The sequence below is a fragment of the Mustela putorius genome, unplaced genomic scaffold (genome assembly GCF_011764305.1).
Source record: "Mustela putorius furo isolate JIRA1106 unplaced genomic scaffold, ASM1176430v1.1 tig00003853_pilon_pilon_pilon, whole genome shotgun sequence".
Taxonomy (NCBI): Eukaryota; Metazoa; Chordata; class Mammalia; order Carnivora; family Mustelidae; genus Mustela; species Mustela putorius.
The window spans coordinates 14,289,195-14,316,984 of NW_025422005.1; the positions used below are offsets into that span (position 1 = coordinate 14,289,195).

General features: G+C 50.3%; 1 protein-coding gene across 3 annotated transcripts in view; it reads left to right on the top strand.

Annotated features, from left to right (window-relative positions):
• VWA5B1 (von Willebrand factor A domain containing 5B1) overlaps window positions 1-27,790 on the top strand; it is a 55,814-nt gene that overhangs the window by 15,735 nt on the left and 12,289 nt on the right. For 2 of the 3 annotated variants that reach the window (XM_013048172.2, XM_004741288.3), the window contains 13 exons: window positions 1,319-1,483; window positions 3,243-3,395; window positions 4,587-4,857; window positions 8,332-8,477; window positions 9,379-9,510; window positions 10,150-10,274; window positions 13,595-13,771; window positions 18,109-18,219; window positions 19,868-20,070; window positions 20,544-20,658; window positions 22,088-22,273; window positions 24,481-24,664; window positions 25,534-25,724. In XM_013048172.2, the coding sequence (XP_012903626.1) occupies window positions 1,345-1,483; window positions 3,243-3,395; window positions 4,587-4,857; window positions 8,332-8,477; window positions 9,379-9,510; window positions 10,150-10,274; window positions 13,595-13,771; window positions 18,109-18,219; window positions 19,868-20,070; window positions 20,544-20,658; window positions 22,088-22,273; window positions 24,481-24,664; window positions 25,534-25,724 (2,133 nt within the window). In that variant the 5' untranslated portion in view covers window positions 1,319-1,344. The remainder of the gene's footprint in view (window positions 1-1,318; window positions 1,484-3,242; window positions 3,396-4,586; window positions 4,858-8,331; window positions 8,478-9,378; window positions 9,511-10,149; window positions 10,275-13,594; window positions 13,772-18,108; window positions 18,220-19,867; window positions 20,071-20,543; window positions 20,659-22,087; window positions 22,274-24,480; window positions 24,665-25,533; window positions 25,725-27,790) is intronic. The other variant, XM_013048178.2, reaches the window with a different exon arrangement.

Here is a 27,790-nt window from a genome sequence, read left to right on the forward strand (position 1 = left end):
AAGTCCAGTCATCCATTCCCGTATTCATTTAATCAGCACCGAGGATAGGACAGGGAGTGCGGAGAGACCCAGCTCATCTCTCCAGGAGCGCAGGCTGCAAACGGGATGACAGACAGCAGCAAAATAATCTCGCACAACACACAGCATCCTTACAAAGGGACGGAGGAGCTCCCAGGGCTGTGCAGGGAGAGGACGCTGGGCCCAGTAGGGGGGAGGGTGGTGTGGCTTCCACCGGGGTGACCCTCGGTTGACACTGAAGGACAACAAAGAGGTTACAAGTCACTAGTTTGAAAGTAGGTCGAGGGGTGAGTCTTTTGGGGGTGAATGGCGGGACAAAGGCGGGAGATCACAGGACGTGTTTGAGGAATGGACTGGAAGCTGGGAGAGCCACGAGGTCTGTGTGAGGATGCGGAGACCCGCAGGGAAAGCCAGCCGGGCCGGACTTCACAGGTACTTCCAGGTTTGGGTCTCTACCCCAGGAGCAAGCAGCAGGGGATGGAGACTCCCCCGTGGCTGTGTTCTCTGGGGGCCTGGCCGCTGAGAGAATGGATGGGAGTGCGAGGGACGGTAGCTCTAAGAGGCCGATTGGGAACCTCCGTCCAGATAGACATGGTGGCGGCTGAGACGATCATGCCTGTGGTGGGGAACGGACGGGTGCCCCGGCGTTTGCAGAGATGAATGACGAGCTTTAGCTGTGGACTGGGTCTGGGGGGAGGGGAGAAAAAGAGGAGCCAGGGATGACTCCCAGCATTTTGACCTGCACACGTGGAGGAATCAGGTGGCTCCTTTCACTTGAGTATCTTTTGGGGGTGCCCTCACTCCCCTCACAACCTGTGCTGACATGGTGGGTAGATTATTCTAGATGCCTTCAGAGAAAGGGGGATGTGGTGAGCTAGCCCCGTTCCCTCATTCTGCTGAGGAAGCAACCACAGCTCAGGGATTAAGGGACTGACAGAGGGACGGGGTCCGGGCCCGAGTCCCTGGACTCCCATCCAGAGCTCTAGGAACACTGTCCCCTGGGGAGAATTCCAGGTTGGCCGTGAACCTGCTTGGGCTCTGGCCCTGACTCTGTTCTCTCCCGCTGAGTGAACCCAAACAGGTCCCCCGTCTTCAGGCCTCAGTTTCTCTGCTGTGAAATAGACAAAAACAGAATTCCCACTTCTCTCAGGGATGGTGGAGAGCAAGCAGGAGTGACTCCCACAAAGGCCGTGGGGACAACTGGGAGAAGGCTGGCCGCCTGTGGGGACGGAAGGGGAGGCCTGGGCTGGGGAGGGATGGGGGCACCTCTCCCCACTTCCGCCCTTCCTGTCTCTTACAGGCCCTAAAGGCTGAGTAGCCAGCGGGATGCCAGGTCTGCTGAACCAGATCACAGGGGCAGCCCTGCCCCTCACCGCCTCTGACGTCACCTCCTTCGTCAGTGGTTACGCTCTGGGTCTGACTGCCTCTCTCACCTATGGCAACCTGGAAGCCCAGCCCTTCCAGGGTGAGGACCCCTGATGCGGCTTCCCCAGGGCCCTCGTCCACCGTATGTAATCCTCACCTTGACAAATACTAGCCCATCCACAGGACGAGTTATGTTCATTCTCTGACTCTCAGTTTGCTCATCTGTGAAATGGGAATGGCGGTTCCGCCCCTCGGGCCTCAAAGCCAGTAACACAGCAGGTCAGGATTTGCGCTCGGCCCCAGCTGGCTGTCCCAGGACTATCACCATCCCACAAGCGGGCCCACCTTCCTCAAAGGGTCCCTCCCCCCCACTTTCTCAGGAAGCCTCCCAATAGAAGAGGCATCAAACTCCACAAAGAAGTAGCAGCTCCCGCTCTTTGTCCCTGTGACCTTGGGGAAGCCACTGTCCTTATCCAGATCGGGGATGCTTCTCTGCCTATCTGGATGCAGGGGTTTACAGGAGGAGCCGATGAGGTAACACGCAAGGATGGACCGCGCGGAATGAAAAGCAACGTGAGACTATGAATCATCCCTGCGGGGCACTTGAGAGAGAACGGGAAGCTGGCCAGCAGAAGTCTGTCAACCCATCGCCTGTCTCCCCACTTAAGGAAGGGGGTCACGGAAAGGCTGGCTGGGAGGGGCTGCGTAAAGCCTTGTTGCAGCCAGGATTCCTCCTCAATCTAACCAATGAGGACTTCCTAACCCCCAGGTTTCATGTCTTGGGGTACCACCCTCTTTCCCAACCATCTCGGTCCCCAAAGGAAACCGTAGGGAAACTGACTTTTCCTCAGAAAACTTCTGGGCAGGACAGATCACCCTGGCTGTCTGTTTAGGAAAATCTCCAGGGGGCAACTTAAAATGGAACTTGCTAGGGGCCCAGGAGACCAAAGGACTGGCCAATGTGGGGAAGGTCCTTGAACTTTCCACGTGCAGGGAGAACCAGTGTCCCCATCAGTGTAGAGGAGGTTGCTGAGGCCCAGAGGGATGGGAGCCGGGGACTAGGGACAGCTCGCCATGGACCAGGCATTGTGCTGCCCCAGGGTTCGTGGGCACTTCAAATGAGGTACTGTCTTGATCCCTCGAGAGTGGTCCCAAAGCCATTGGCATCACTCAGGAGCTGAGTGGAAATGCAGAGTCTCAGGATTTGCCCAGAACTGCTGAATCAGAATCTGCATTTTAACAAGACCTGGCCCCCCCCCCCGACCCCAGGTGACTCGTGGGCTCTAGGACTCTGAGAAGCACTAATGTATAAAAACACAGGGCACGTGGCTAAATCACAGTGACTACTTTTTCCAGTTCCACGACAATACCGTGAATTTGGCTCTCTTGACCTCATTGTACAGATGGGAATGTAAGGCTTCAAGAAGCCCCATGTCTTATGCAAGGTCACCAGGCCAGGAGGGGAGGCAGGGACTGGGTTAGAGCCTTCATCTGTCTCCTCCGATGCCCCAGCTCCTTGGCAAGCACAACAAGTCACATAAAAACCCAGATTTCTCTTGTCTCTTGAAAACTCAGACACCCTGGCCACATGGGTCTCAAACGCCTGCACAGTGAGAGCCGGCCGGGACAGACGACCAGCTGTGCCTTTGCCAGCCCCGCCCCCACTGCTCCCACAGGGCCTCTGGTGCACTTACATGAACTGCCCCAGAGCCATGACCCCAGCCAGGGGTCTGGGGTCTTTTAAGTGGCAGTGAGTCCCATCCATCAATCTGGCAGCTCAAAGGCTTGGCTTCCCTCCCAGGGGTGGAATGTGCGGCGTGCCGCTGGAGCCCCCCATGATACCGGCCCTTCCCCTGCAGGCCTCTTCGTGTACCCACTGGATGAATACACCACGGTGATCGGCTTTGAGGCGGTCATTGCCGACCGGGTCGTGACCGTACAGATCAAGGACAAAGCCAAGTTGGATAACTCCCATTTTGAGGGCACCCATGTCCGAGCCACCTCTGTCACAGGTGAGGAGAAGGGTGGTGGCAGAGGTCCCGGGCCTGGCTAGGGTCTCGAGCAGACTGAAGGGACAGCAGTGGGACAAGGTAGAGAGAGCACTAAACGGGGAGTCAGGAATGCTGTGTGATCTCAGGCCAATCATTTAACTTCTCTGAACCTCATTCTCTTTTGCTCTCACCCCCAAAGCATCATGAAGATCAAAGGCAACAACCCCATGAGTTGTGGCCTCTATCTCTACAGGTAACAAGTCCGTTCAGCTCGGAGGCTGTGGAATGAATCACACAGGGGCTTGACTCCCCAGCCTATCTTTTGCAAATGGTATGAGCTTAAATAAAAAATTAAGCTTCATCTGTAAAATTGAACTAGTAATTGTGTCCACCCAAAGCTCAACAGAGCCATGGTTGCAGAGATGACAGTCTCTGATACCAGGGCTACTGGGCCTGCTGTTGAAGGTACCGAGGCACAGAGAGGGTGAGTGACCGGCCTAAGTTCACACAGCACGTTAGTGACAGGCAGGATTTGAATTTAGATGTTAGAGATTCTTACCATTGGATCTGTGATCGAATGGGGTTAGTTCGCCTGATCGTTAAGACGTTCGAGAATATTTTAATGAGCAAGTAGCATGTGTAAGATACCAAGTTGCCTTCAGGTTGTTCTGGGAAGAGAGCAAGGACAGGCTGGGGGGTAACCACAACAGGAGGTGGGAGGTGGGAGTGGCTCTGGAGGAAGGGGTGTGGATGATGTCCGAGGAGGGAGAGAACGGCCAGGTGGGGACCAGGGAAGTTTCCATGGAGGGCTTGGTGGCTGAGCGATGCCAGCTAAGTGAGGGTGAGGAAATGGGCCTCTCGGACAACAGGAGAGAAATGAACAAACGCACTTGCCTCAAAGCTGGGAGGGTGCTCAAATGTGATTCTGTGAGAGGAAGCAGAGTCGGGGATGGGGACATGACTTCTGTCGGGGTTTCGTGGGTCCCAGCCCCCTACTCCCAGCAGAAAGTACACGGGGCCTGGCCTCAGACCCCTGTGAGTTCAGATCCCGGTTCAACGAGTAAGTTATTCACTGAATAACTTGGGTAGGTGGTACGCCCCGCCCCGAAGCCTCAGTTTTCCCATCAGCAAAAGGGGCTTGCAAACCTACCACAGTTACAGGAAACCAGAGATAACATATGCAGAACTGCTGACTCCAGGCCTGTCGCTCAGGGAACGCTCTGCAGGAGGCAATGTCCGCCATCCCTCCTTCCTGCACACCAGGGAAGCTGGCTTTGGATGAGGATCTGGAGCGGATTCTGTTTGTGGTCAACCTGGGGACCATTGCCCCTATGGAGAATGTCACCGTCTTTGTCAGCACCTCCTCGGAGCTCCCGACACTGCCCAGCGGGGCTGTGCGGGTCCTGCTGCCTGCTGTCTGCGCCCCGACCGTGCCTCAGTTCTGCACGGAGAGCATCGGCCCCTCCACCCAACAGACCCAAGGGTAAGGAGCCTCAGCCTGGACCAGGGGTAGAATCTTGGGTGGCCACATGGAGTCAGTTGGATGAAGGCAAGAGAGTGAGGGGTGGGAGACATAGGCAGAAGAAGACGAGGCTCAGTGCTAAAATGACCACCATCCAAATAATTACTCCCTTCCGCTCACTTTAGAACACTTAAGAATCTCCCTGAAATGCCACCCTGTCGCTATTGGCCAGAAACTCTGGTATTTGGGCAGCTTGGGATGAGAATATCCAGGCTTTATTTTATAATGCACATGAGAGGTATTTTCTGAGCACCTACTAGGTATGAGACACCAAGCTGAGCATTAGGGATACAGAGGGCACCAAGCCATGGTGGCTCCTTCCTATGTGGAACTGGGTGGCAGAGATCATTATCCAACAGAGAACACTACTGATAGGGGGGTAATTGTTTCTGTGCTTGCATGTATAATTAATGATGTGAAAAGTGCAATGAAGGAGAAGTTCATTGGGCTGATGGTATAAAAAAGGGACCCATGCTGGGGGGCAACTAGACTTCTCTGGGGAGTCATATTTCAGCTGGGAGCTGAGCCATGACAGGGAGGTGGGCACAGACAAGAATGTTCTGACAGAGAAGGACAGCAGGGGCAAAGGCCCTGAGGTAGCAAGGACAGGACCCCAGAGAGAAACTGAAGCAGGGTGACAGAAGATGGGGCTATAGACACACAGGACGCCCTGTGGCCCTGACCAGCTTCAAATCTCTCCCAAAGCCACGAAAAGCCAGTACAAGGGGTTTCAGCAAGGTGGGGCTGGGAATACTACAGACCCAGGGCAGGACAGTTTCTCTCTGGGCTGCAGCCTAGAGCCCCTGCTGCTGAAATTGGGTCCCTTTTCCCCACCTGAGGACTCAGGAGGGGGAGCGTGTCCCATGCAGGGAGAGGACGCCCTCCTTACCAGCTGCATTCAGATGTCTTTGGAGGTGTCTTGTATTTTGTCATTCACATGTGAATTTTAAAAATCTATTCCAGAAGGTCTTTGCATCGCTTTGGCAGAAAAATAACCTTCACAATTAATGGCCAGTGACATTACCTAACTCCCCCACCCCTAATGAGGGTGAGTGAGAGCCAAGCTGAAAACTGGGAAGGTGAGCCAGGTGTATCCAGAAGTTTCATACACATCCTCGTGAGGTTCTGGGGACTGCCAGGGACACAGAAGACAGTGTCAACAAAGTTCTGGAGGCCACCATTAAAATGCTGGCCTCAAGCCAAGCTGGGGTTGGCGGGAGGGTTATAGCAGCTTCCCACATGAACTCAGCCTGGAGGGCACTCCTCGGTCATGACCTGGGCATTAATTAAGCACCTACTGTGTGCCAGGCACGGTTCTGGGTGCTGGGAATATAGCAGTAAACTAGAAAGACAAGGTCCCTGCTCTCATGGGGCCAGCATTCTGATGGGGGCAGGAGGGACATGGGGACAGACAATAAAGAAATAACCTCACAACATGTAATATGTTAGGTGAGTTCTATGATGCTAAATGCTTCATAGCATGGAGGTTAGAGTAGAGTGGGGTTAGTTGCTATTTTAGCTCAAATAGATGGCTTAGGCAACATGTGAAGCCTGATCTGAAGAAAAGGAGGCTGGAAATATGCTGGAGGAAGAACATTTTGGGCAGAGGGCAGAGCAAGTGGTAAGTGCAAATGCCCTGAGGCAGTAATAGGTATGGTGTGTTGGAGGAGGAGCAAGAAGGCTAATATGGCTATAGCAGCTTGAGAATACAAAAGAAGTCAGAGGGTTGATGGTGAGTCCGATTATAGGATCTTGAAGCCTAGGGTGAGAACACCTGTTGGCATAGCAGAGAAGCTGGCAGCACAAGCCAACATCAGACCAGAAACACCAAAGACACACTGTGTATTGCCAGACTGCTTTCTAGGCTGAAAAGTTTCCACTTCCACCAGTAGAAGGAAGAGTCTCCTCTCCTCCTCCTCTAGCATTTGGTATTACCTATTTTTCTTTCTTTCTTTTTTTTTAAGATTTCATTTATTTATTTGACAGAGAGAGACAGCTAGAGCTAGAACACAAACAGGGGGAGTGGGAGAGGGAGAAGCATGCTTCTCGCTGAGCAGGGAGCCCAATGCGGGATCCCAGAACCCTGGGATCATGACCTGAGCTGAAGGCAGATGCTTAATGACTGAGCCACCCAGGCGCCCCATTACCTATTATTCTTGTTTTTATTTGTGTCACTCTGTCTGAGCAACTTCAAGGTTCATGGGGATTTGATGCCGGCTTCTCCCAAGAGCATCTGTTTCAGTCTGCCAGCCGGGAGGGGCAGGAATAAGCTTCTCAGGGCCTCCCAGGCCTCGTGTTTCTGGTCCCACCAAGGTCTTGAATGTCCCCAGCTCTGGTAGGCCCTGCCTCTCAAACACAGAAGGCTTGCTGCCAAGGCCAGCAGGTATAAAGACAGCAGCACACAAGCCTTTGACCCAGGAGCCCCGGAGAAATTCTTTCCAAAGTCCAAAAAAGGGACCCAGATAAGGATCTTCTGGGCAGTGTTATCTGTTGGGACAGGGAGGCAGGAAGAAATAAGTAGGAGATAAGATGCTCCTAAGAAATGCCCTGTCCCGGCAAAGGCTGGTTTGCAGACGGCCACAGAGAGAGAGCTCAGAAACACAGCAGTGAGCGAGACGAAGGAAGTGATAGAATGTGATTCAGCACACAGTGTGCTCTCTTCCATTGAAAACACACAACCTCGTGCCCCCCTCCCCCACCCCAACCCTGGGACATCACCAGGAGACCTTTCTGTCAAGTATTAAGCAGACAGAGCAAAGAGCTTAGGGGGTGTGGCCCTGCAGGTGAGGGATGGATCAGGGTCTAAGACCGGGTGAAGATGACCCAGAAAGAGAGCCCAGAAACTTGAGGCTTCAGCTGGGGACGCTTCCCTGAGCTCTCATTCAAGGCGCCTCATTATCATTCCCATTTCATGGATGAGAAACTGAGGCTTGGAGAAGCAGCTCGTGCAGGCACTCCCAGCTCACAGAATAGGGCAGGGAGCCAAGAAGCAAGGTGATATGGTGTTAACCTCTTCACCGTGTAGCCAGACTGACCAGCAAGAACGCACTCTCTGCCCAGTCCTACCTGTAGGAACTTAGGCTAACCGCTGCACCTTGTGGAGCCTCTATTTTCCCATGTGGGAAATGGGGAGATGGGGACCCTGATCCCTCTTCTAGGGACACTGGTGAGAACGATGTGCGCCGCTGCTGAGGGGCACCAGGCCTGGCGTCTGGCTCACCACTGTAGGTAGCTGCGCCTATGTCTGAGTGCCCCCTCTCCCTAGAGGCAGGCCTTGAGGAGGAGGAGTAAGGGTGTAGGGTCGGGGGGAGCAGATCAGCCCCCTGGAGAGATAGGCTACGGGGGTATCAGGGCTGCTGGGGCTCACCATCTTCTTCTGTCTTTCCACTGGGCCCCTGCTGCCGCCTCCTCTTCCTCTCTCCTCCCCTCTCCCAGGAAAGACAAGCATTGCTTTGGCACCGGTTCCCTGGACTCCTGGAGCAAACTGTGCCTGGCGACTCTCCTGGATACCGACGTGTCCAACCCCATGGAATATGAGTTCAACTTCCAGCTGGAGATCCGTGGGCCGTGCCTGCTCGCAGGTGAGACACAGCTGCCCAGACCTGGACTGGGACTGGAAAGGAGACCCGAGGCCCCAGAGTAGGGGGAGCTTCAGACCAAAACCTGCCAGGGATAGAGAGGAAGAGGAGGGCAGGGAAGCAGTCCTGTCCAGATGGAAGACATTCTGAAGCTCACGGAGCCTTACAGACCCCCCACTTCCTGCCTCCTGACATCTGGCCCTAAGATGAGCCCCGCCCCAGGCAGGTTTCAAGGCTGACCCCCATGCCCACTTCAGTGGCTCCCGTGAGCGATGTCCATGGGGGCATGGACATCCTTGGTCCTCCCCTAGAGGCCACAGCCCCCCAGTGCTCCCTGCTTCTTACCTTGCGTGGTCGAATCACCTGGGGAGCTTTCAAATCCTGCCGCCCAGACACCCCCATCACCACCACCACAGGGCTCCTGATGACAGTGGTCAGAGGTGTGTGCCAGACACTGGAATATTTCAGAGCTCCTGGGCGATTCTAACATGCAGCCAGAGTTGGGGACCATTGTTCTGATGGCTCCCCTCCCCAACCCACTCAAGGATTTAAAGGGATATAAGGACACAGTTTCTTGTCAATGAGGGCTCTCCCAGAGCAGCACGATGGTCCAAGACAAAAGGCATTTACAGGGTGCCCAGTGATCGACCGTTGAGCTTTTTCTTTATGTGCCCCAAGAGGAAGCAACACTTTGACCCCAGTGGGTCCTGAGGTTGGGGCAGGAAAGGCCATCGACACCATCCATCTAAGTCCCCGTTTTGCCAATGGGGGAATTGAGGAGGCCTGTCCGTGGTTACAGCAGGTCGGGGGTCCCTCATCTCTGACCTGGGTCTCCGTGTTCCCCCACGGAGCTCCTATTTCTCCCAAGACTGCTGAGCCTCTGCCACCTTTCTGTGCCACCCAGGGGTAGAGAGTCCCACCCACGAGATTCGAGCCGACGCCGCCCCGTCTGCACGATCGGCCAAGAGCATCATTATCACGTTGGCCAACAGGCACACCTTCGACCGGCCTGTGGAGATCCTCATCCATCCCAGCGGTAGGGGGCACCAGGCGGGCTCTGGGGTGGGGGTGGGGGTGGCCTATGGGAGGAAAGAGATGCTGAGCCTATGGGGAGCAGACACAGTGATGGCCCTTCATCCGGTGGGCCAGACCAGGGAGAGCGCAGGAGCATATGGCAGAAAGAGAAGACCAATGAAGTGACTCCTGGAAAATGAGTCCAGCTGGCAGAACTGAGTGCCCAGATTCTAGCTCCAGAGGCCCCAAGGTCTCATTCACCTATTAGGGAACTTTGCCTCCAGGGTAGCTGAGCAGATGACCTTTGAAATCCTAAGCTCAAGGGGACCCTCCCAGCTCTGAACACTCAGGGAGGAACTGTTCTGTCTCTTTAAGGATTCCTAAGATGTCAGGATCTGAAAAGATCAGAGCCCGGTCTGTCTCCCATTGTACAGATGGGCCAACTGAGGCCCAGAGAGGGTCAGTGAGTTATCCGAGACCACTAGGCTCTCCTACCTGCCAGCTCAGTAGTCTGCCCATGGCCCCACACGGCTCCAGGCAGTCAGGAATTCTATTTCCCTCTTCCAATCGGGATTCCTCCCCAGATCCTGTTCTTAAACCAAGGTCCCTGGTATTGCCCTCGTATTCGGACAACCGCCAAGCGTTGATCTCATCTCTGCAGAGCCCCACATGCCACACGTCCTGATGGAGAAAGGGGACATGACCCTGGGAGAGTTTGAGCAGCACTTGAAAGGAAGAACGGAGTTCATTAAAGGAATGAAGAAGGACAGCAGGGCAGAGCGACAGGTGAGGGTGGCTGGGGCTGCGTCCGTGTGGCAAAAGTGGGGTGACACTGGGAACTGGGTCATCACTGCCCCAATGAGGATACTGAGCAGGGGAAGGGGGTGGCTTGCCTGGTCATTCTCACAGCGAGCTGGTGGCAGATCCTCGTCCATGCTTCCCTCCGTGGGCTGGGGCACCTCTAGGAAGGTGGACATCCAAATGCGGCGGCTACCCTGTTCTCCCGCTTCCTGCCAGGCCGCTTGTTCCTGGTGCCACCAAGGGGCCTAAGCCCGGTGGCGTTTCTAGGCTGGTGGCAGAAACAACCTTGGTCTTCTCCAGGTTAATCCACCCCAAGTGGCTCCCAGGACCCTATAGGCAGGTGCCCTCCGAGCCCCATCTTTACCTCTGGCCTTCCCTTTCCCTTCCTGCTAAATGGGTCTCTTGCTCATCCTGTCTCTGAGATCCTTGCTACTATGACATAAAGAATAAAGGCAGAGCGGAGAAAGCCTGATGAAGACCCTTTCTCGGCCCGCCCCCTCCAGCATGAAGTGCCAGTACAAGGAGGCTTCAGCAGAGCAGGACGGGGGTGGGGGCGTTGGGGAAGGCTGGTCGGAGGCCGGGACCCCGGCTGTAAGCTCTACCAGCAGGCTTCCCTGCTCGTGGCCCATGGCCCTGCACCCCAAAATGGGCCCTGAAGACCAAGGCAGGTTTAAGAGCGATGTCATACTTCTTTCTCTGGTCTCCCCTTTTTAAATGAGAACATGAGGGTTAGCACCCGAAAAGAATGGGTAAGCTGGGAGGAGAGGGAAGACTATTCCCTCGGGAGGTGGCTTCGGTGACATGAGGCTAAGGACTTAGAGTCCATCTGGGGGGGTGCAGCTTTGCTGGATTTAAGAGCCCCTCCCTGAGTGGCAGAGGATCCTGGGGTTTGGGGGGAGGACGTATGGGAATGTGTAGATTGCTTCCTGCTCGTGTCTTCCCTCTTGTTAGATATCCCACCAGAGGGGCCTGGTGGGGCATAGGAGGGATGGCAGAGATAAAGGGTCAGTAGCTCATGTACTATATCATCCCATGTTTAGGGAAACACACCTGCCTTCGCAGAGGGACCCTCTCACCCAGATGAGTCAACTGGGGGAAGAGGCTGGGGCCAGAGCGGGGGTGTCCCTGGGCTTTGAGAACTATAGCATGTGAGCAGCGGGTGGGGTCATTGGGGCTCTCAGGACTGGGGCTGGCTCCCCTTCCTGCCAGCACTTCTCGGTTAGCTCTGAGACAGCTGAGGCAAATGAGAATTTGCCAGCTTGGGTTGGTTATGCAAATACTCTGTATTCCCATGAGCTCCAGGACTGATAGTGATCACTCAAAGCTACTAAGAAGTGATGAGTTTATTGTAATTGGATAAGGGCAGCTGGAGAAGACACTGGAGAATTCCAAGCCGGGCCCCCACGCCACTTCTCTGAGAGGCAAAAATCATGTTCCCAGAAGAGGCTTCTTGCACAGGCAGATGGGGCTGTTGCTGCCTTGGGCTCTGTCTTCCAGAAAGCCCAGCTGGGCAGTGGCCTTTGGCAAGAGAGCTCCACGTGGGAGGGAGAGCATAACCCCTCACCAAGGAAGGAGGCAGGCATCCAGAGCATGAACAGCAATCAGGAAGAAGGGGCAAGTGATAAAGAGGAAGATACCATGTACAAGAGACAGAGATGCAGATAGAAGCAGAAACAGGTAGAGACAACAGAGAGACTAGGCGAGGGGGCGGGAACCCCAGAGATGCACACAGAGGTCAGTGGCAAATAAAAAGACCCATATAGATTCAGCCTCTCTTTATTCATTCAACAAATACTAGGTCCCCCATAGATGTCAGTCTCTGTTCTAGGCACTGGGGAGACAACACTAAAAATGACATGTCCTTTTTCTCATGAAGCTTGCATTGTAGCACAGACAAGAAGTAAATGAATGAGCAAGATGAGTGTGCAGAGGACTGGGGTCCATGAAGGAAACAAAGCAGGATGATACACTAACGAGTGATAAGTGTGGGTGCTCTAAGCCCGGGGTTTAGAGAAAGTCTGTCTGAGAATGAGACCTGGTGAGTGGTGAGGAACGGGAAGCCATACACAGATCCGGAAGCAGGACAATGGTGACATGTTTGGGAAAACAGGTGGTCGGAGTTGTTGAAATGTCGCGAGCAGAGTGGGCAAAGATGGGGTGGACAGGTAGCCAGGGGTCAGGCATTAGGGGGCCTCATACCCATGATCCAAAGTATGAGGGGAAGCTATTGTTTAAACAATGGGATGACAAGGATGATCACGCTCCCTGCTCTATGTGGAAGGGACCCCAGGAAAGGACATCTGGGAGGCTCAGTCAGTTAAGCATCTGACTTCAGCTCAAGTCATGATCTTGTGTCCTGGGATCCATCTCTACCTCTGGCTGCCTGCTCAGCAGAGAACCTGCTTGTCCCTCTGCCTCTGCCCCTCTCCCTGCTCATGCTCTCCCTTTCTCTCCCCCTCCTCTCTCTTAAATAAATGAAATAAAAAAAAAAAAAAAGATGGACCGTAGGGAGATAAAAGTGGCAGAAAGAGGACACTCAGGCCCCAGACAAGAGATTGTACTGTCCCGCACTGGGGTGGTGGCAGTGGAGACAGAGCAGAAGACACGTTCAGAATGCATCTTAGCTGCAGAACTAACAGTCCTTTGCTGAACGGTGGATGTATGGGGTGGGGACAGCCCCTAGGTCTTGGGTTTGAACACCTACATGTGTGATGATGTCATCGATTGAGTTGAGGAAGGGACTCCCATAAAAAGAGAAAAACAGACCCAGAGAAGCTGGTACCCAGGCACAGTCAGAGACAGAGAGAGGAAATCGGGGTGGAGAGGGAAGGAGTGGGGCAGCTTGAGGAAATGAGCATGGGTGCATCTGGAAGCAGCATTCAGCCCCAGCAGGCCAGCGGCTTAGACACTGAGAGCAAAAGACAGAAAGATGCTTTCCAGCCTGCACCTGTGCAGGGACTTCCTGCTCAGGGTCATCTTCTAACCTCCCTGAGAAGGAGATGTCATTTGCCCCATTTTATAAACGAAGAAACAGACCCAGAGGGGGGACTTGCCCAAGATCACACAGCTGGATGGTGAGAGCTGGGATTTAAACCCTGGTCTTTCCGCCTCCAAAGTCCACACAACTGGGAAAGTCTAGCACACAGAAGAGCCAGGTGCAGTCGACCTGAGGCTCTCTCTACAGAGCATGATTGGGGTCTTGACAAAGCTTGGTGAGTAGTGGGGGGACCCCCAAGAGCGGGCCCCCAAGAGTGGCTCTGGACCCCTGAGATGTCCAAGTGAGAGAGCTTTCCTTTCTCCTCCAGACAGAAATCATCCGGAAACGCCTCCACAAGGACATTCCCCACCACTCTGTCATCATGCTCAACTTCTGCCCTGACCTTCAGTCAGTCCAGCCGAACCTGAGAAAGACCCATGGGGAGTTTATCTTCCTCATTGACAGGAGCGGCAGCATGAGTGGAACCAACATCCACCGTGTCAAGGTACTATAAGAGAACCCTTACCCCCGGGGACTTAGGGTTCCAGACTAAATCAGCTGTGCTCCCCCAAACCAGCTTCCTCAGTGCTCTTGTGCTCCAAGCAGCCCTCCTTCCACACCTGAACTACTTTTTCTCAATGACTACATGGAACAACTTAACCAGAGACACCCAAACTCAACTGTTCCCAAAATAAAACTTTGAAGTGTATGAACGGAAGTAGAACTATTGTCCAAGAGAGAAAGTCATCTAGACCTCTCCTTGGCACCCCCCAAACCTCTGTTGAGTTCATGCTTTGACTGAAACACCTCAGCAGGTCCTGGGAAGAGAGGGGCCCAGAAAAGAGGGGAAGGAACCAACATTTGCTGAAGCTTACTATGTATCAGATACGACCCTAGGTATTTATTGCACAGCTTGATGTTTAATCTGGACAGTAATCCTTCGAGGTTGGCCCTATTGTCACCATTTTCCACATGAGAAAGCCAATCCTGAAAGTTTCATTAACTTCCCCAAGGTCACACAGCTGGTGTGGTCTAAGATCAAACTCTTGTCTGTCGAATTCCTGCCACTTGACATCAGAGATCCATTGCACATGGCCTTGAGGAGTGTGTATAATCCAGTAGAAAATATTTAGTTCGGTTTTTTTTTTTTCCTCAAGCACTGTGGTTGGCCAACTGGAAAGACAGCAGGTTGTAAACATAGTTCCTGCCCTCCAGGAGTTCACAGTCAAGTGCAAGGGCAGCCCTGCTAACCAGCCATAGCTGGGACCATGGCCTCATTGCACTGAAGTTCAGAAGAGGAATAAACCTTCCTCTCCATGTACCCCCAAGTGTTTCATCTCCCTCAGGAGATTATTTGCCTCGATTATGGCATTATCTAGCTCTTCTTTGCGTATTTGGTTGTGTAGATGTGTGTCTCCTCCTCTGGAGTTATGAACTCATTAAGGGAAAGGGCCAGATCTTTTTCATCTCTCTCTCCCTATGGAGTCTGGCTCTGTACTTATGCATAAAAAGCCCCCAGTCGCTGTTTATTAAACTGGGTAAAGGCGCATCGTTCAAGGAAATGAAGGATGCGGGAACAAGAGAAGGGTCTGCCATCACCTGAAATTTCATCCCTTTACTTTGTCCCTGGAGCAAACTCTTGTTTCCAGGGCAACAGGACTGACAAGGAAGGAAGGGGATGTGTGGGATCTGTGATATCCGCCATCTCCTCGGGCTTGCTATGACTGGATTTAGTCTTGAAGTACGACTGAGCAACCATGTATGAGACCAAAGTTCCCCGTTTGAAGCCTCCTGACACTGAGGTGCTAGACTGGCCCTGTGTCCTTCAAAGACAAGAATGAGACTGGGGAGCTGTCCATAGTTCTGCTGAGACACACTCCAGGTCCCCAAGAGCCTGTTTTCCCCAGCATCATAGGGCTAATGAGGAAATCAAAGTTTGCCCTATCTTGGATCAGTGCTCATTTTCCTTACCCTGCTGATGGGGAATGACAATACTTCTCTACGGAGAAAACCTCTCTTCTCTGATTATGTCATCTACCACATGGCTTACTAGAAAGAGCAATGTCTGGGTTTAGGAATCATTCTGCCACTGATTTGCTATGTGGCTTTGGACAAGTTGATTCTCAACTCTGGGGTTCAGTGATCCTTTCTGTAGAATGAGAAGGAGGGATTAATTCAGGGAGGGCAAACATATGTCACATGTCCTTTTGTTCTCCTCTCCCAAGGCCAGACAGACATCAATAATTGACCATGGCATTTTTTTCTCATGCTGAGCCTTTATCCTTGTCATCTCTGGGTTCCAGTCTGTTACTGCCAGTTAAATGGAGTTAGTTTATGAATGGAAATCCATTTCCTAAACTAAAGACCTTTCCAACTTTACCTCCCAGAATTTTCAGACAATAACTTCCTCTGACTCTCCTCTCTGTCCCTTTCCCTTTTGGAGTCTCCCCTGCTCTCTTGTCCAGTTCAGCTCACTGAGCTCAAGGTCAGCCCTTCATGAATGGCTTTGCTCTGGCACAACGCATTCTGTTACACATGCCCCCTTTTAAAGAAAGGTGCAGAAATTTCCTAGGACACACATTCCTTTCCCCACTGGCAATGAGGCCATAGATGTGTTGCTTGGGTCATTAATTGTGGCCATCAGGTAGACTAAGGAAAAACTAGGCTTAGGGTTGCCTGGGTGGCTCAGTGGGTTAAAGCCTCTGCCTTTGACTCAGGTCATGATCCCAGGGTCCTGGGATAGGGCTCTCGGCTCAGCGGGGAGCCTGCTTCCTCCTCCTCTCTCTCTGCCTGCCTGCCTCTCTGCCTACTTGTGATCTCTGTCTGTCAAGTAAATAAATAAAATCTTTTTTAAAAAGGGGGGTGCTGGGGAAACTAGGCTTAGGGAAATAGGAGAGAACAGAAATCTGAACAGCCACATCAAGGGGGAAAGTTCAGCCAATTTAATCTCCTGCAGCTGGTCTCATTCTCCTGCTGCCACTGGCTTCCAAAAACATGGCTTTCAAAATTCTAATAGGTGTGAGCGGAGACAATCTGTATGTATCAGCAGTCTCTCGCTAGCAGGAATATACATTAGTGGCTAATGAAAAAATAAGCAGATATTGACCTCTTTTGTAGAGAAACAAAATGTATTGACACGGGCAAAAAAAAGAGATGAGGAAACATGGATTTTAATGTTTGATGTTTACAGAGGGGGATGGGAGAGGGGCTGCAGGTCTATGCAGCCTGCAAGGCTATATGCTATGGAAGTGGCCAAGATCCAGTTGTTGCTGCTTCCTTCTAGATTCTGGAACACAAACAGTTTGTCTCTCGGAAGCCATGCTGAGGTCCCTGGGGTACCATCAATAAACTACTTGGGATGAGGGAGAGTCCCCACCACCCTTCCCGAGCTCTGTGTCATGGCAGAGAGCCAACGTGAATGATGATTTCGGAGCTGTTTTCTGTTTGCCTGTTTGTTTTTTTAAAGTTTTTTTTTCTTTAATTTAATGAGAGAGAGAGAGAGATTACAAGTAGGCAGAGAGGCAGGCAGAGGGAGGAGGAAGCAGACTCCCTGCTGAGCAGAAAGCCCAATGCGGGGCTTGATCCCAGGACCCTGAGATCATGACCTGAGCCAAAGGCAGAGGCTTAACCCACTGAGTCACCCAGGTGCCCGCCTGGAGCTATGTTTTAAAAGCTGTTCTGTTCTTCGGTTTTGTGGTCCAGTGCAACTTCTTAACTCTCTGAGATTCAGTTTCCTTTTCTGTAGAACAAAGGTGTTGCTATTAATGTTTCTCATGGGGTTGGTGATCGTAACCATTTACTGAAGGTTTACTAGGTGCCAAGCTGAGGCTCCAAGGAGTGACCTAACAAGTCCAAGGTCAAGTTAGTAATGGTATAAGTGAGATTTAAAACCACGGATGTCTAACTTCAAAATGTATCTTCTTCTTCACTGTGCTGTAATACATGTTACAGAGGTGAAAGGAGATAATTAATGGAAAGTGCTTAACACGGGGCTTGGCACAGAGTAACAGCTTGATATTTATTGTTGCGCTCTGCAGCTGTCATCGTCACCACCACCATCATCATCTTCATCCCTCCTGCCATCTCCCCCACCTTTCCTCTTTGTGATTATTTATTTCGACAGACTCTGTCGGGCTCTTAGTGGTACAGAGTTAAGCCGGTTAGCACCCTGTAATGTTCCCAGACTCTGGAGGCACAGCGACCCGTGTTAGAGCGCTGGCTCTGCTACTCTCAAAATGTGCATGAATGAGTCATCCCACCTCTCTGTGGCTCAGTTTCCTCTTGTATAAAATGGGGATGACATTGTGCCTTCCTCAAGGCTCACAGTGAGGATGACATGAAGTAAAGCATGTAAACGGTCTCCCAGGTGTTTAACAAATACGAGCTGGAGCGACTGCCCCTGAGAGACTTGTTAACTGGAGCGTTAGCCATAGGTAGGGCACGTCGGATGCAGAAGGGCCTGGACGAAAGCCTGTTCCATCCACGGTGTGCTCCGGACCCAGCCACGTGCCCCCCTTGGATGTCGATTTCGTTTTTGCAGAAGGAAGCGGGTGCTCCCTGCTCTCCCTACCTCTCAGGGTCCGCAGGAGGTGAAATGGAACTGGCAAGCATCATAGAAGGGCTTTGAGAAGTCAGACTTGCCACACGGATGAGAAGTTTTATGATGATGGCTTTGGTCCAGCCTCGGGTTGCTGTCAGCAAATTTCTTGATCTGAGGGCAAAGGCACTGTTGGGTGTGGGCAGAGGGGGGAAAGCCCATGCAGAGGCTGCTTCTAGCTGCTGGGTGGTGGCAATACCAGTAGCTCCTTCCCAAACTCTGAAAATCCCTTTCTTGTCTGCCAGGATGCCATGCTGGTAGCTCTTAAGAGCCTCATGCCAGCCTGTCTCTTCAATGTCATTGGGTTTGGATCCACATTTAAGACTCTCTTCCCTTCCAGTCAGACCTACAGTGAGGTAAGGCAAGGGCAGGGCTGGGTCCAGAATGGGTGGGTGGTGAGGAGCAGAGGGAAAGAAGAAAAAGAAAGCGTGGGTAACACTGGGGACTGCCTCAGCTGTCGCCCCACCCCTTGCCTTGTAGAAACTCAGTGATGCCCACAGCAGAGAACTCAAGAAGTTCTCTCTGGGTAGGCCATTAGCTGACATCTCATCTTCTGACATCCCTCCTCTTTATAATAAGGACCATTGGGGGGGATATTATGGGTGTGCTCGGAGAGAGGGCAGAGGGAAGGGGTATGGAGGGGATATATCCTGCTTCTGTTTCAAGAGAACGAGACACTCACGCAAGTTTGAGCTAAAGGAGTGAATGGTAAGGGGTTACGGAGTGAGTAGGCGGGGAGGGGGGCTAAGAATAGAACTCACAAGGCTCCAATGACAACTTAGAACAAGAGGATGGAGGCCCTAGCAGCACATTCAAAACTGGAGCCTATCCTGTCCAGGTCTAGGAACAGGAAGAAAGAATGTAAGGGAAGGGAGGGAGAAAGGAAGAACATGTTTCCATGAAAAATAACTTCAGAGGTTTTTAAAATACAAGAATAATATATATTGATTATCCCACAATTTTTAAAACCAGATAATCAAAAAGAAAAATTAAAAGGTCTCCCATGATCACATCAGGAAAAAAAGGAAAGACCACCATTAAGAGCTCCGTATAAATCCTTCCAGACTTTGTTCTGTGTGTTTACACGCATTTTTAATAAAGACAGTATTCGATCTGCCATACCATTCTGTAACCTTCCAACACAACAGTCTATCATAAGCATATTTCTATCTAAGTAATATTAATCTACACAATAACTTCAATGGCTGCCTAGTATTTCACTACACAGATAAATTGAGATGTATTGAACTAAATCCCTACTTGAGCTCGCTAGTTGTTTCCATATTTTTCTATTCAGTCATCTTTGTAGCGAAGACTCCACACCCATCCTTAATGATGCCCTTGGGATAACTCCTTGGTCTTATTGGCTCGGAAGGTAAATATCCATTTCAAGACTTTTGATACATGCCATTAACCCAAGCATAGATGTTGGAAGAGCATCTTCATGACTCAGGAGCAGAACATCTGATATCCGTCTAGTGCCAGGAGTCCTTGGGCAGTTGGGTTCCGCAATGCTGATCCAGGAGGAAGGGAATCTGAAGCCCACATTGGGCGCTAAATCTAGGGATTTAGCACCACAGGCAGGGCTAGAATTTGAGTCTTAAGATTTCTAGTGTAATGGTCTTACCATTACAGACCACCTGCCTCGCTCGTCAGAAAAGGACACCTCATTTGTGCTAAGCAGTCAGGGCTTGTCATTCTACCTTTTCCACGGGTGTTTATATTTTTAATGAGGAACAAAGAAAGGACAGTAGTAAGTTAACAAACCATGGACAACAGCACTTAGGGCATTCGTAGGGGTTGCTATTGGGCAGAATCAACCTAATGAGTGGCTATCCTTCTTCCTGTGCATGGGACAGAGATGAAATCGGGAACATGAGTCAATTCAATGAGACTCGGCTAAGATCTAGGGAAACAAAGTACTCATCCTCCAAGGACTTACAGTTTCGGTGTCATACGGTGATCCTGAGGACTATCTTCCCTCTCCATGGCCCTTCCCTGCAGGAGAGCGTGGCCATGGCCTGTGATAACATCCAGAGAATGCGTGCTGACATGGGGGGCACCAACATTCTTTCCCCGCTCAAGTGGATCATCCGTCAGCCAGTGCGCCGAGGCCACCCACGGCTTCTCTTCCTGATCACCGATGGTGCTGTCAACAACACCGGCAAGGTGCTAGAACTGCTGCGAAATCATGCCTTCTCCACCAGGTGGGCACAGCCTGAAGGTCTAGGCCTTGGTTATCCTGGGCGGTCCTGGGCTGGGGGGTGCCAGAACTGGGGCATTATGGAGGATGCTAGAAGGAAAGGAGAGAATTCCAGTTCCTACGGTGCTTTGTTTCCAGGGTGGCTGGTGTAACTGACTTCAAAGTTTGCCTCTTTCCCTCAAGAGTTCAGATGGGATGCGATAGCACCTCACCTCTGCGTATAGCTCCCAAAGGGCAGCCTAGGGGGGACGATGTCCTTCCTGCTCCTTTGACTCTGTCCTGGGGTGAGATTTAATGGGCTATTGTGAATGTTGGTGCCAACTGATGGCTCTCTGCCTTATTCTTCACCCTCTGCCTGATGCTAGGATCAGCTCTGAGATTGCTCTCCTCACTCATGCTTGGTCCCTTTCCCCACAAAAGGGACAAAGAGGACACAGAGGATGGGAAGTAGCCTCCTCTTTCTTTCCCTTCTCCCAGGTGCTATAGCTTTGGAATTGGACCCAACGTCTGCCACAGACTGGTGAGAGGGCTGGCAACTGTATCCAAGGGCAGTGCTGAGTTTCTGGTGGAGGGGGAACGGCTCCAACCCAAGGTAGGCAAAAGGAGCTCACTGTGTTCTGGTGCCAGTACCTCAGAAGCCCAGACTGGCCATACAACAACTCATTGGTTGGGATTTCATTTCACCCAAGTCTGAGCTCCCCACTAGGCCATTATACACCCCAGTGACAATCAGAGAGGTAGAGGCCACAGAGTAGATAGTCCCCAGGATCACCGTACTGGAGTCAGTAGAGGACACTATGCCCACAGGTCTCCAGCCACTGGATCACATGCTCCAGCCACCGGATGGGCAGGACTGGGGCTTCCGAGTCACTGCGTCTGTGGTTATGGAGTTGTGTTTGGGGTCATTTCTGGCCACATTCCTGATGATGACAAATGGTGGCTCAGAAGCATTTAAAGGACCCAGAAATCAAGGAAATTATAGTCATGTCTCCATTTTCTGCACAGTTGGCACAAATAACCCAACTCTTTGAAAATCCTTGGGTCAGTCCAGATCCTCCAGGAACCAGAGAACCACAGACAGAGCAGGATTTAAGAAGTTCATAACTACAAGAAGTTCACTGGGGGATAATATCTGTGAAAGAAAAAAGAGGAAGAAGCAGGAAGGAGAATTCTTCAGCCTGTAATACCCATGCATACCTGTGAAAGGAAAGGAGGGAAGCAGGACTGAGCAGGGAGAGCTTCACACTGCAAGTCTGGCAAGGTCTCAGCCAACCCAACAGGGACCTCGGGAGCAAAGATTACCCTTTAGGCAGTCAAATCAGGCTGAAATGCCTGCACCAATACCTGGGCAGCTCAGTCATTGTGGAAGGGTTTCCACAGGGAGGTGTGGTCTTGGCTTGAATGCTGGGGCATTGCATCTGGAGACTATCACCTAACTGCATTCCTTGCAGCAAAAGACCATAGTCTTCCTCAAGGAGATGTGGGAGTGCACCCTTATGGCTCTCACAATTCCCAAATCATTTTCCCCCAACTTTGCAGTATATCTGAAGAAATCAGCCTAGGTGATGCTTAACCACAGCTGTCATTTATTGAACACCTATCATGAGGTAGCGACTTCAAATCCAGTATCTCAGCTAATTCTCCCAACTACACTGAGAGTTGAAAATTACTCACTTTACCAGACAAGGAAACAGAGGCCCAGCAAGGCAAATTAATTTGCTCAAGATCACTCTCCAGTCCCATGCTTTGACACAAATTTTCTGTGGGTCCCACGCTAGTCACAACCTTTCTTTAGGTCTTAGATCTCCTCCTTATAAAATGCTAAGCTTAGAGAAACAAGATCTGCTCCAACTCTGACATTCTAGTAGTCTAAAAAGCTAGAGGCATATTCACTGCTGGACAAGACCTAGTGTGTCTTCTTCTCTGCTCACACCCCTTCATGCTCATATCCCTATGGTCTTTGTACTCTTCCTCTGTGCACGTCCTTGCTCAACAACCTGTGTTCTGACCCTGCCCAACAGATGATCAAATCTCTGAAGAAGGCCATGGCCCCAGTCCTGAGTGATGTAACTGTGGAGTGGGTCTTCCCTGAGACCACCGAGGTCCTGATCTCACCTGTGAGCACCAGCTCCCTCTTCCCCGGAGAGCGGCTGGTGGGATATGGCATTGTGTGTGATGCCTCCTTATACATCTCCCATCCCAGATCTGTAAGTATCTTAGACATTCCGTAACAGTGGGGCTCCGGAACCATACTCACAAAGCCACCCTTAGCTGGAAAGGCTATTGGTAGCCTCTAGAAAGTAATTGGGTCTAGGCTTACAGTTGTGGGGTTTGGTTGCCTGACTGTAGGCACGCAGTCAGGATGACACTGCTTGGGTCAATGTTATCCTCACAACACGTGGTTCTTAAGATCCCCTGTAGCAGAAAAATTGGGAGAACATGTCTAAAATGCAGAGCCCAAGGGGTGCCTGGCTGGCTCTGTTGGGTAAGTGGCCACCTCCTGATTTTAGCTCAGTTTTTAATCTCAGTGTCCCGAGACTGAATCCCACAAGGCGCTCTATGATAAGCAGGAAGTCTGCCTCAGGATTCTCTCTTCCCTTCCTATCCCACCCCCAGCTCGCTCTCTCACTCTCAAATAAATACATAAATTTTTTTAAAAGATAAAGTAAAATGCAGGGTTTCTGAACTCTGCCTCTGAAACTAATGCTATATGTTAATTGAATTTAAATACATTTTAATTTCATTTAAAAAATACTTACCAAAAAAAAAAAAAAAAGATGCGGAACCCAAGCTCCAACCCAGGTCTACTGAATAAAAGTCTTTGAGCATAAGGCCCAGGTCCCCACATTTGACATAATCTCCCCAAATTGATTTTTGACAAACAACTCCGTTCAGAACAACCACACTTAGGTTTCTTTCCCTAAAAGCTCTATTCAGGTCACGTCTCCTCAGATGAGATTGTGTTTTACTCACACGAATCATTCTCTTGTATGTGGTGACAGAAGTGAGATAAAAGTGAGGAACTTCTCAAAGGAAGGTGGAATTCATGCTAAAATGTGGGGGATTGCCTGAAGTTCCCCCATCCCTCCTCTTTAGCGAGTCTCTCCACTTCTGCTTGAAGGATTTGTCATCTTGCCTCATTTTCAAGCAGGAGTCACCAACTCATTGCCTAAAGGGACTGGCAGGTATAAAATGAATAAAATGAACTTCTAAAAATAAAAGTAGAAAACACCATGAAGGATAGCCGTTATCACGGAGTCCATAGAGAGGCAAGAGGGGTGATGAGGAATATGGCGAACGGGATGGCACACGGCCATCTCAACTGGGCACCCCCTCCCCAGGGTGGGCTCTGTATTAAAGGTGTTTTCAATCTTGCAAGAGAAGCGAGAATGGGTGTGTGATATTTCCAGCTTTTAGAATGTTATACACTCTCCTAAGAATCACGGTCGGGGTAATGGTTAATGTGTTATGGAGAGCGGGGAGTTCAAAAGCAGGGAGAAGATGCTAAAGAGAATGTTGGTCAGTCTTTGAACAATCTAGACCCTTCTTGGAGGTCTGGGAGGCATCCGATCATCAACAGACTCTATCACTGGAAGGAACCATCAAATAAAAGCCTTCTCCTTTCCTTACCCATAAAACTGGCCAAGTTTTCTCCTGATACCACACAGCTCTTGGGGAAGGGTATCCTTGCCTATTGTGGTTTAAGTATGACTTTCCCTCCTTTGGAAAGCAATCTAGAAATAACTAATGAAATTAGAAATACATAACTTTTCAGCCCAGAAATCTGTCCTAAGAAACTAACACCTAGAAATAAAAGTGATGCAATGGATTTATGTCAAAAGATTCACTGTAGCAATTTTTTATGGTGCAAAAACAATGGATCCCAAAGCAAAGGTTTAAAAATAAGGAGTGGTTGAATACTGTACAGTCAAAGGTTTAAAAGAATGGCTGATATACAGGAATTCCAAAATGTTTTCAGTGCAAAATCCAAGATACTGATAAATGCAGGCAATATAGTCCACTTCTTGTAAAATAAAAATTACCCCCAAGCCCTTATGTTTTATATATGTGTGTGTTTATATCATGGAGAATGGAAGAGAAGGAACAGATGGTTCATTTTGTTAATTTTGGTTACCTACTTGGAGACAGCAGTGGCATTTAGAATACACTAAAAATTCTTTTAAATAAAGAAGATAATTAAAAATATAAACAATATAAATGTTATGAAGAGTCAGTTCCATTCACCATCTCTTAAATGGAAGTCTGCCCAAATGACTCAAGCAAGAAAAAACTTTCCTGTTATTCCAGATCCTCAAAGATAGAATGTCTCCCACCTCCTGTCCTACCCCTGCCTCCCCTACAAATGCTCTTTCTGACATCTACTCCCAGCCCTCTTTTCTCTGCCTCCTTCCAGGACAAGAGGAGACGATACAGCATGCTTCACTCCCAGGGGTCCAGTAGCTCTGTCTTCTACCAATCCCAGGATGAGGGGCCCAGCCCAGACGCCAGAAACTCTGCCAAGAGCATGGGGTCACACTTCAACCTCAGACAACCCAAAGATGCCCAGCCAACCACTGGAGATGCCACCACTAATCCTGGTTAGTCTGCTGCTCCTTGTCTTCACTCCTTTTCCCAGGGAGGCCATGATTGCTACATTTTACTGAGCACTTACTCTGTGCTGAGCACTTTATAGAACCCATCTCACTGAATAGTTAGCACCTGTGAAGATGGGTCCTAGTTCACCAATTTTACAGATGATGAAACTGAGTCTTGGGCGTGTTAAGCAACTTGGCTAAGCTCATGAAACCCAGCAAGAAGGAAGGTACAGACAGGTCTAGAGCTGTTTGCACTCTTTATGGTGTTAATTTCCATTCATAGGGCATTTGTTGATCACCTACTAAGGCTAAGTACCAAACACAGCATGGGAAACAAAGATGATGCAAACATGAATTCTTGTCTTTCAGAAGTTCTCTGCCTAGGGGAAGAGATACAATTGGCTCTAATATTGATAGAAGCAGAGTGACAGGGACCAGAGTGAAGTTTAATAAGCTGTGGGAGGTCCCAAGAAAAGACACATTGTTAGACGATATCAACAGACACATAATGAGGGCACTGCTTCTTAGACGTGGGAAGGGAGAGGAGATTCCAGGCCGCAGAAACTGGCTGAGCAAAGATGTAGAAATGTGACACCTAGAAAACATATCGCAATTGATTACTCATCTCTTACATTTGAAGCACAGGGTACACTGAAAAAGGAGCAGAAAGGACAGTAGCTGGGTAGATGGATTAGGACCCCAGTTTATGTAAGGCTTTGAATGCCAGGGTTGGTGAGACATCTACAAATATTTCATCAGGCAGACAGTGGGTAATGCAAGAATTTTCCAAGCAGGAAAGGAGCATGCAGGCCTCTCTCTCTTTCTCCACTCTTCCCCACCCTGCTGGCTCCCCTTGTCACCACCCTACTCAGCTCTAGACTTCTCCCAGCGACGGCGGGCATACAGCACCAACCAGATCACCCACCACAAGCCCTCCCCAAGGGCTCCCACAGCAAGCGACCCCACAGTGCCTGCCAAGAGATACCCACTTCGGAAAGCCAAGCTGCAGGACCTCACCAACCAGAGCATCACAGATGACCCTTGGTGGCAGATTGATCTGCAGGTACCTGAGCACGGCGGGTTGGAGTTGGACAGACCATAGCTGGGGAGAGAGCTGTCTCCTGCTTCAGCCACAAGGTCCACTATTTATACTGCAAAATGAGTGTCTTCTTCCTCATTTTTCTGGATCTTGATCTGCTTGAGCCTCTTTATAATAATGGTATCCAGTATTCAGTGACATCACCCATTCTCCACACACAATACTTCCCAGCTGGCCAGGAGCAGCCCCATTGACACTCATTTGAAGGGGCTATGTCCTGTGTCTTCTAGAATGTTTGACAGCATCCCTAGCTTTGATCAGCTGAATACCACCTTCATCCATGATAACCAAACCAGTCTGCACTCATTACCAAATGTCCCTGGGGAAGAGGGTAAAACCACCAGATGGAGAAACATGGTCCTAAACCAAATTGGTGTTTGTTATTATCTGCATACATTATCCACTTTCTTAAGAATGGGTTTCATGTAGCTTTGTCATTGTAAGTGACGGTTCCATAAAAGCAGCCCTTCGCTCTCCCCCTTCCACCCACCACCGCCATCCCTCTCTGCCTTTCCATAAGCTCCTCTAGTTCCCAAGGGGAGAGATATTGCCACCTTGTCCCTGTGAGCCCTTCTCTGTGCTTAACCAGGAATCACTTGATGCAGCTAGAAGACACTGACCTTGGAGTCAGGTGGACTCTGCTCTTCAAACACATGTTGCTTACCCTCTCAGAGCCCCAACTTTTCCATCTAGGAAATGGGGAGAGTCGTTTGTACAGCGGATTGAGCTAACTGCCATCAGCAGGCATTGACTGGGAGCTAACTCTAAGTGGAAGACTTGCAGGCAATGGCTGATAGGAGAGGAAATGCCTGGTGCAGCCCCTGGTATAGAGTAGGTGTCCTTTAAATGCAACTCTCCTTGGTGAGAGGTCTGGGCAGTTTAGCATCTGTTCTTTACTGCTTGCTCCTGGCCCATCCTTGCTCATGTCTTTCTGATCGCCTGCTCAGCTTCTTCTCCAATCTAATTCTCCCCTGCACACGCACACACACATGCCAGCACACGCACACACACATGAGCACACACATACACCCTCCCTGAAGCCTCTGGCTGGGTGAAAGGCTGAATCTTAGACTAATCCGTTGCTATGGAAACTGTAGCAGCGTCTGTTTCTCAGTGTGTTGATGATGGTAGGGCAGGGGTGAGGGGAATCCCAGCCTCTGATGGGAGACAGGGATTAAGTACCCCTTGGAACCCAGGATCTGGCTGAATACCAGCTCCTACCAAGGCCATCCAACCAGTGACCAGTCCCTTTCTTCTTGTACCATCTCTAGGACCTCAGGCCCAGAGGAGACAGGAAGGAGGAGCCCAGCCCTTGCCCTAAGGAGCCCCTATCTAATGGAGAGACACAATCCTCTTCCCAGTAAATACCTAATAGAGATGAGAAAACCTCGATGATTAACTGTTGACCTAAAAACCTGAGAGGCACTTTTTCTGTTTCACCCTGCAAGTGCCTTTTGCCCCTGCCCCACCCCCTTCCCCCTACCAAACATATGTGCTCCCGGAGGCACAAAATTCATTTTTAATTAATTTAATATTCTTTAATTATGTAAGTAAGTATGTATTACTTACTCAGAGTTTGCAATGAAAACCCTCAAACAGTTCAGGCAGGTATAAAGTAAAAAAATTATCCCTTCCCTGTGCCCAAACCCTCTGATTTTCAATGTTTCCTTCCAAAAATACTACACACACACACACACACACACACACACACACACACACACACACACACACAAAACACACATATGTGTTTTGCATAATCACATTGCAAATCTCCAATTATATCCAATTATCATTGGATATCTCCAAAATCCAAACGCAAATCTTTAATTTACTCTTTTAATGTCTTTTTAATTCTCTCTCTCTCTCTCTCTTTGGTATTCAATAAAATTCCTCTTTTTGGTGAACAGTTCTGTGAGTTTTGACATACGCATAGTTCTGTAACTATCTCCACAGTCAAAATACAGAACGGTTGCAATTTACTTTTTTAAGATATGTTTGATCTTGGACATCTTCCCACCCTGGTATGAAGA